This window comes from Mustela nivalis, assembly GCF_964662115.1.
Source record: "Mustela nivalis genome assembly, chromosome: 18".
Lineage (NCBI taxonomy): Eukaryota > Metazoa > Chordata > Mammalia > Carnivora > Mustelidae > Mustela > Mustela nivalis.
Genome location: NC_139037.1, coordinates 44036574 through 44045425, shown reverse-complemented (window position 1 = coordinate 44045425; position 8852 = coordinate 44036574). Strand labels below are relative to the sequence as shown.

Genomic DNA, 8852 nt, shown 5'->3' with positions numbered 1-8852 from the left:
GCCCTGGCAACGGACTGCTGCAGCTGCAGCAAGCAGCAGTGAGGGGGGAGGCAGGAGCTGGGGCCTGGGGGGAAGGGATGGAAAGATGAAGAGGCCGCTCTCCCCGGCTAGGGTAGGGGGCGGGGGTGCCAGGAGCACCTCCTTCTAATCTACCCGACCTCACCTGGGTCCCCCATCCCAGGGATGTTGGGAGGGAGACAGATTTGGGCGAGGCGCAATGAGGAGAGAACCAGGACACCGAGAGATCAAGAGAGAGACAGAGAGCCACACATTTATAGACAATCGGAACAAGAGCAGGAGAGGGAAGAAATAGATTTGGAGAGAGAGGTAGATGAGCGAGCCACAGGAGTGACAGGGGGGGAAGAGAACAGAAGAAAGATGGAGATTCAGTGGGAGAGGAAATAATAGTAAGAAGAAATAGACACATCAGGGAGAGACAGAAGGAGGAAGTAGAGAGTGATCTGGAGAAGCAGGAGAGATTCAAGGAGGGGAGGCAGAGAACCCCGGCACATAAATTAGGAGAGAGACAGAAGAATAAGAGGGAACCACATTTGGGGGGAGAGAGACAGGATCCGGGGACAGGTAGAGTCCAAGGACAATGACACTGAGATGAGACTTCGGGGAGAGGAAAAAGAATTTAGGGACAATAGAGAAATGTGGAGAGAGCCAAAGGTATGAAGGGCTTCAGAGGTTGGCTGGGGACAGAGCCAGGGGTGATGGGCGGGAGAGCGAGACTGGGGGAGGGTCCAAGAGGGCACCCGCTGGAGAGCTGGGGACGCGGCCGGGGAAGCTGAAAACTGGGGCAAGATGGGGAAAGGACCAGCAGGTCCAGGGGCACAGTGTGGGTGCGAGTTGCGGGGCGTTGGACGTTGGTGTGTGTCACAGGCGCCAGGAGAGGATGTGAGAACAGCTTGTTCCACCGTTCCTATGCTGGGTGGGGGGGGGGGGGGGGAGGACGGCATGGGGAGAGGATGGGGCCTCAAGGAGGGTGGAGACTGGGAGAGTGTCTGGAACACTCTAGAATTTTTAGGAGATGTGGAAATAGCTGGTCCACCTCCTCTGGAAAAAGGATATATACCCGTTTTGGAAAAAGATATTCTTTGGGGGGGTGAGGGGAGAGGCTGAGTCAGAGAAGCATCAGGTTTTAGCTCAGAGATGAAGACTCAGTGACAGGTAAGGGGGTGAGGTGGGCCAGGAAGACTTAGCCACCTGGCCAGCCAGCCCTGTCACGAGGCTGGACTGCTTCTTGGATCCGGACTTCCCACAAGAGGCTATACCTTAGATTTTCACGCGGAATTATGAGATTCAGAAAATCAGTGAGACCCTGATCCTCAGGTCAAGTTGCAAGTGTTTCAACAGGGCAGCTGCGGAACCAGGCCGGGAGAGCCCCTAGAGGGAGGTGTGGCCCAGGGGCGAAGTTACAGGGTACCCCCGTCTCATTCTGTCCACCCCCCGCCCCCGCCCCGGCCTGGAAGCCGAGGCTGATTTGCACCCAAAACCACCAAACAGATGACGGGCAGTGGGAGGCCTCCTCCCACCGAGGAGGGCGTGGATATGCAAATAAGCCAGCGCCGGGAGGGTGTGGCCTGGGGAGGCCGCAGGCAAAGGAAGCAGGGGCCCCTTGGCTCTGAGTCCCACTGCAAAGGATTTACCGAGCTGGAAATCCGGCTGTCTGTACAACCACATTTTTAAAAGTTTGACCACTAAATCTAAAACCGGCACACTCCGCGAGCCTGATCTGGCTTTCTGGCCGCTAGAAATGATTTCCTTGGTGCAGACTCTCCCTTTCTTCAACTTAAGGACTTTTTACCTTCTGAGTGCTGGATTCCTGTCAATTGGGTTTCAAGGAAAGGAAGTCTGCAAGGCTGGTGCTGAGGGAAGAGAGAGAGAGAGAGAGAGTGTGTGTGTGTGAGAGAGAGAGAGAGAAAGAGAGCGAGCGTGCGTTTGGGACAAGTGGGACAGGAGGAGGGGGCTGACCGTGGACCACACCCTCCCATCAGTGACTCCAGGCAGCTGCCCAGCTACTGAACACACAAGCCATTTCTATGAAACATTTATTTCCTTTGAAACCTCCAGAAACATGCCAGAAAAATCTCAAGACCGGGATAGGAAAAAAAAAAAAAAAAAAAAGACAATAAAGAATAAAAAAGCCAAATGAAACAAATCAACATATGAAAAAAAGCCCTGCTATCTTCAAGCCTTCAGAGAGAACGCCAACCTCAAATTAAATAGATTTCTTTTGCAGAGATCCTTAAAAAAATAACAGAAAACAAAACCAAAAACAAAATCATAATTTACACTTGTCAATGTACATGATTAGGTCCCCAAAATGATTTGAATGATCTGAAGATACGAGGAGAACTTAAAAAAAGGGAGGGCAGCCTCCAGGTTAGGGTCTGAGGAAAGGGCCGTGGAGTGGTCCTGGAGAACCCTTCCCAAAAGGGGGATGGGGAAGAGGGGCAGAGATATCACAGTAGTTGGCCAGGGCTGAAGACCAAGGGGGTCCCCCCTTGCGGCGCTCTCCTCTCACTGTGCAGGTGAGGGGCTGGAGATGGCAGATCTGAGGGCTTCTATGGGGCTGCCACTGCTGCCGGGGTCAGAGGATGATCACAGGGAGACAAGAGTGCCCTTTCCTCTTGCCCCTGCTGGCCCACCCTGGCACCTCTCCAAGCACCTGTGTCCTGTGCGGTCCCCACAGCCCCCTTCCCTGAGGTTTCTGGCCCCAAAGAGAAAGTGGTGGGGTCTCTGGACCAGGGTTGGGCCACCTGGTGCTGGCTTCCAGCCCAGAGAATGCTGCTTGGAGAGGGGCCAACTCCCCCTGCCCGGGGCCTCCCCAAAGGGGAAAGCCCACCAGCCTGCTCCCCATGCCTGTGCCTGGATCTCTCGGGAGTCCTCCCAGTGAGTCCCAGCCAGTAGGGGACACACCTTGATCCTCAGCTTGAGGTTGGGGGGAAATCCACAGACTGTGGCCATCCAGACTTGTTCTGGCGCAACTCCACATGAAAAAATAAATATATATATATATCTCTTTTTTGTTTTTAAAGGAAAAAAAAAGAAACTCTGTTTCCTGGGTGAACAGCATAGTACCGCTCTGGCGTGGCTGACTGGCAAGCTGCCCCTTATTGCCTTTAGAGAACCAGCGTCCCGTGGGGGTTCACACAGCAAAGCACTCCCCCGGGGAGCACAGTGAAGGTGTCCAGACGTCTGCCGCTCGCTCGCTTGTGAAGGGAAAACAAAACCAGAGAGGAGAGGAAGGCTGTTTTCTCTCCAGCCCTGACCTCAGGGCTTCGTGGAGCCCCTCCTGGTGTCCACAAGAGGCCCGGGGCTGTGTGGTGGGAGTGGGCGTGAAGGGGAGGAGAGATGGGGCTTTGCGGCCTGGGCAGGAGCTGGAAGGTGGAGGGGCCCAGGCGCTGTGGCCTCTGGCGGTCGAGGGGCTGATAGAAAAAAGACTGTAGAAACTGTCCCAAGTGTGCAAATAGTTTCCCCTCAGAGACGCTGACTCTGGATGCTGGGGCTTCCTCTCTCCATCCTGGGGTCCCAAGAAAAGAAATGAAACTCGAAGAAAGTGCTCCTGGCGGCTTTTTGGAAGAATACGGTTGGAAGGGGTTCTTGTCCGTGCTTTCTGGAGCGAGCGCACCAGGACTGAGAGTCCTGGCCGCTGTCCACACAGGCCCTCCTCTCTGGGGCCTGGGGGAAGCTCAGGCCAGCCTCACACTGATTTCTCATGCAGGGGGCTCGGCCCCACAAGCCCAAACTCTGTTGTATGCAGTAGAGAAACCTGGTTTGTGGACTCCTGGAGCTGTGGGGTTTGGAGACACACGCCAGCCCTCCCTTCCTCCCCTTCCTCCAGCTTCTGATGGCTTGGTCCCAGGAAGAGGCTAGATGGGCCCCCGGAAGCAGGGGTGGGCACGGTCCAGTGTCCAGGGACCAGAGCTGGGCAGTTCAGACAGTGGGCCTGAGACCGGGTCACCTTGTGGGGCCAGAGCACCCCGAGAAGATGGCAGCGCACAGCCCCAGTGAGGCCTACTGCTGCCCAGGGTCTCCGTGTCCATGAGGAGGGCAGTGGGGCCCTGGTTGGGTCATCTCGGTCACGCCCGCAACTGGGGAGCGAGCTGAGGGAGATGGGAGAGTGGGAGCCCGCAGCTGGCCCGGCCTGGGAGCTGCCTCAGAGCTCCTTCTTCTCTCTGCAGAAGATCTCAGCGAACTTGCGCAGCTGCTCGCTGGCGGCCTGTGACTCCTCCTGCAGGCGCTGGTTGTTTTGTCGCAGGCTGGCCACCTCCGACTGCAGCACTGCCTTGTCCTGCTTCTCCTGTGGGGCGGGGCTGGTGTCAGCGGATGGGCAACGCCAGGCGCCAGGTTCAAATCCTGGCTCGGCAGCTAAGCGAACCTGGGCAAATCACCTCATCTCTCTGGACCATCCCCCTCAACTCTTAGGACACAGACCTCACTGTGATCATGATCACCTCAGTTTATCCTCATGGCCACCCACAGACTTGGGGACTACTGTCGGCCTCAGGTTCCTAGAAAAGGAGACCCAGCCTTGCACAGCAGGTGGGGAGCTGGGATGTGGACGGATGCAGGCTGCCTGTATGGGCTCCACTGGCCCATTCGGAGATGCCCTATCAGGCTCCATGACACCCCAAGGCAGCTGACTTGTCCCATGTCACGCAGTATTACATGTGGGGACTGGAATCCGGGCCCCTCAGATTCCTGCACTCAAGACTCGCACAGTATATTCTGCCCCCTTTTTGTCTTTTACCCAAAAGTCTATGAAGCACCAAGTAGAAGTCCTCTGCCCTTACTTCTTTCCTCCTTCTGCAGCCTGGAGGTAAGGACAAGGAACAGTCTGGAACAGTGCCATCTAGCTAATGCTCTGACCCACAGACTTTAAACTCAATTTTTTTCTAAGTATAATGATGTTCTAGACGAAAGTCCTGCACCTTGCCTGGTTTCTGCTTGAGTGACTAGACTTCTTTTGTATGTCAGTAAATATCCAGATAATCGGCTGCAGAATATTCCCCAGCATGGCATCTTGTCCTTTACATAACTGCACTCCTGGGGAGGGACGGCTGTACTGATGTCAAAGTTCTATTGCCAACAGGGCAGCAGCAAGCATCCCTGCTCACCGATCTCTGTCCCCATGCCTGAAATTCTGCTGGACACATTCCCTCAAGCAGAGTTGCGGGATAGACAAGATACACAATCACATTTTTTTGTTTAAATAAATATTGTCCAACTGCCCTCCGAAAAGGTTGAGCCAATTTGTTCTTCCTCCAAGAATTTAGGAGAGTTCTCTCCATGTGTTTACCAAACTTTGGTATTGTCACTTTCTACTCTTTGCTCTTGACTACATTCAAAGCTGGGTGGTCTCCCCAAGAGTGGGCAAGGTGGTGGGTAGTGGACAGGAGCGTCCGCCTTGCTGCCCGCCACCGCCGAGGGTGTGGGAAGCCGAACAGCCCAGTGCCGGGCTTGAGGGCTGGCTGCCTGGCGGCCTTACCTTCTGGAGGTCGGTGTGCAGCTGCTTCAGCATGACCTCCAGCTGGTACACCTTGCCTGTCAGGTCCAGGGGAGGCTCCTCGCTGTAAGGACAAGGCATGGGGTGAGACTCAAGGCCCCCCAAGGCCCCGGGGAGGGTTCCAGACCCACAGCTGGGAGGAACACGGAGGCCAGGACCCTCTGGTCCCTGAAGTTCTGGGGAGCCCTGTCCTTGCTGGGGTCCTGAGAGGGGCCTAGAGTAGGAGCTCTGAGGGGAGCTTGTAGCCAGCCCTCCTCTCTGCCACGCCACCCAGAGAGGGGCCACCTGTGGATGTGAATGGGGGCTGTGGCTGCCTGTGGAAGGCTGTGTGTGTGCCCCCAGGCACAGACCACGCGTATATTTCCGGGAGAAATTCCTCCTGGTGTGAGCACCTCGCATGGCACAACACGAGGGGCCCACCCAGCAGACCGAGCACCAGCGGACCTGGGCCCTGCCTCCGCAGTGGGCAACAGGACAGGAGGGCCTGCCCTCCGGGACAACAATAAAGAACACCGACAACGCTGCCCTTCCAGAGAGCTTGTCCTGTGCTGGGCACAGTCTCAGTGTAACATAGCTCCTGGCCTAATGTGGTCTGGGAGGTCACCCCCAACCCCCACCACAGAGTGGGAAGCCCAGCCTGTGGCTCCTCCTCCATGCAGCTCCCCAGCCCTGGCCTGCGGGGGCCCCTGAAGAGGAAAGGGGGCAGCTCAATCCCTCTGGTGGGCTCCATGAGGCACAGTGGGGGGTGTCGGAGAAAGGGTGGGCTGCAGCAGACCAGAAAGGAGAGAGAGGGGAGTGGACTCAGCCCGCCTGCCTTCCTGCCACTTCTGCCCCCTCCCTGGTCCTGGATCCTGGGGGCCTGCAGCTGCAGGGGAGGTGGGAGGCAGGTGGGAAAGGGTAACCAGCTCAGGGGTGAAGGGAATGTGGGTGCTCGCCCAGAGGCCACGGTCCTGCCACTCCCACACCCAGCCTGCTCCTCCCCCTGCAGCAGCACGGTCTGCAGCCGCCTCCTCCCTGTGATCATAGTTGGGCCACATTTCTGGTGCAGGCTGAGTTCTAAAGCCAGTGAAAGAGGGGTGTGAAGAAGAGCTTAAAAAAAAAAAAGTCAGAAAAACCCAGAAGAGCTGAAATTTCTCTCGAAAACCCCTTCATTTTGTGCTGACATACACAAAAGCCCGCATGGCGAGTGTGAAGAGCGCTGCTTAAGGCCACAGGCATGCAAACACGCCCTTTCCACCCGGTCTCCCTCTTTTTAATTGTTTTTCTAGCCAAGTGAGTGCAGTCAGATATGTGGCACTAAACATGAGAGGACGGACAGTCTTCCTCTCTCCCCAGGAAGCCTCTGGAGGGCAGGGCTAGGGCTTCAGTCCCTGCTGGGTCCACAGAGAGCCCTGGGGAGAGGTGCCCATCTGCATAGTTCAGGAATTCTGTGTGTAGAGAAGACCTGGGAGCAGACAGAGGGGAGAAGAAAGCCAGGGAGGAAGGGGTCGGGGTGGGGTGCAGGGCGGGGCACTGCTCAGACTTTCATGACTTAGAAGTAAACTGATGGTATTGACTACAGTGTAGTCTCCATCCATGGGGCTGGGGCTAACCTGGGCCCGGTCAGCACTGCGTCCCGGTGCTTGGATTACTCCCCAGTCTGTCAGGGGAGAAGAGCAGATGCCCCTACCCCGCCAACTAATGCCAGAGAAGGAGGTGCGAAAGGGGGGCAGCAGCTGCCTCTCACCCACATGCTGGGCAGGGATCTGGGTTGTAGGGACCCAGGTTGCCAGCCTCCACGTGTTCCCAGGGAAACCTCACCTCATGGTAGGGGTGGTCCTGGGGGTGGGGGGCCCCCTCTCCAGGCTCAGGTGGCTGTGGACAGGACTGTGTGCAGGTGGGACCTCCGGGCTCAGAGCTGGGTCATTGAGGGAGAAAAGTGAGACGGCTCTTTGCACTGCCCAGGAGAGAGGGAAAAGAGGTCAGCAGGGCTCCCTGTTCCTCTGCCCCCAGTACCCCCACCCCACTGACTAACCACCTTCCCCTATCACACACACCTCCCAGCCAAACCACTCTGACGTTCCCAATCGTTTCTGTTCGATCACAGAGGCATTTAGGATGGGTTCCTACCCCAAAACCCAATCAAGTGACTCCAAAAAAAAATCCCATCCTGACTCTGAGCAAGCTTTTATTTTTTATTTATTTATTATTTATTTTTTTAAAAGATTTTATTTATTTACTTGACAGAGATCATAGGTAGGCAGAGAGGCAGGCAGAGAGAGGAGGAAGCAGGCTCCCTGCTGAGCAGAGAGGGGCTCAATCCCAGGACTCTGGGATCATGATCTGAGCGAAGGCAGAGGCTTAACCCACTGAGCCACCCAGGCACCCCTCTGAGCAAGCTTTTATTTTATTTTTTTTATTTTTATTTTTTTAAAGATTTTATTTATTTATCAAAGAGAGAGAGGGGGAGAGAGCGAGCACAGGCAGACAGAATGGCAGGCAGAGGCAGAGGGAGAAGCAGGCTCCCTGCTGAGCAAGGAGCCCGATGTGGGACTCGATCCCAGGACGCTGGGATCATGACCTGAGCCGAAGGCAGCTGCTTAACCAACTGAGCCACCCAGGCGTCCCTGAGCAAGCTTTTAGACCCAATGACCGGTTCAGACCAAATGCAAGGGATAGGAAACAAGTTAAACAACAGTGTAAGAGTAACCACCCAAACTTGGCGTGAACGACCTGGTTCCACCAACAAGTAAACGGCATGAAAAAAGCAGAGTTGAGGCTGGGCGATGAGTCGTCGGGGAGGTGTTTGCACTGTGATTTTGAGAAGGTTTGTGAAGTTTCAAAAGCGAAAAGAGAAGCAAGACAGGGGATACCATGCATACTGAAGAGAGAAAAGAAATCCCCTGGTTGTTGAAGCTGATTCCGGGGTCCCATCGTAGACTTGCCTTGGGGCCAGGGCACCTGCATTTTTAAACAGGGACTGGGAGGTGATCTTTCTGTGAGGGTAGGAACTGGTGGCAGCCAGACCCTCCCCAGAGAGCCGCTGGCTCAGTGAGCCAGGGACAGTGGAGTGCGTGGGCACAGAAAACCAGGGGCTGGGTCCCTGCATGCCCCTTGGGCAGAGGTGCCACCAGGAGCTCAGTGGCACAAGCTGGACACTGGCAAAGGCAGGCCCCCGATTCAAGTTCTGACGTTTTAAAAAAAGTTTTTATTTTATTTTTTTAAAAGATTTTAAAATTTATTTGAGAGAGACTGAGAGAGCAAGAAAACACGAGTGGAGGGAGAGGGAGAGAGAGAAGCAGGCTCACCGCTGAGCAGGGAACCCGATGCGGGGCTCGATCCGAGGACTCTGGGACCA

The 8852-nt window shown here is 55.6% G+C and overlaps 1 protein-coding gene across 4 annotated transcripts in view; it reads right to left on the bottom strand.

Annotated features, from left to right (window-relative positions):
- Positions 1-2040: 2040 nt before the first annotated feature.
- Positions 2041-8852, bottom strand: part of SIPA1L3 (signal induced proliferation associated 1 like 3) — a 234043-nt gene continuing 227231 nt past the window's right edge. For all 4 annotated transcript variants that reach the window (XM_082709071.1, XM_082709072.1, XM_082709074.1 and 1 more), the window contains 3 exons: positions 7316-7451; positions 5498-5579; positions 2041-4309 (listed from right to left, as the gene is read on the bottom strand). In XM_082709071.1, coding sequence (XP_082565197.1) covers positions 4166-4309; positions 5498-5579; positions 7316-7451 — 362 coding nt within the window. In that variant the 3' untranslated portion in view covers positions 2041-4165. The remainder of the gene's footprint in view (positions 4310-5497; positions 5580-7315; positions 7452-8852) is intronic.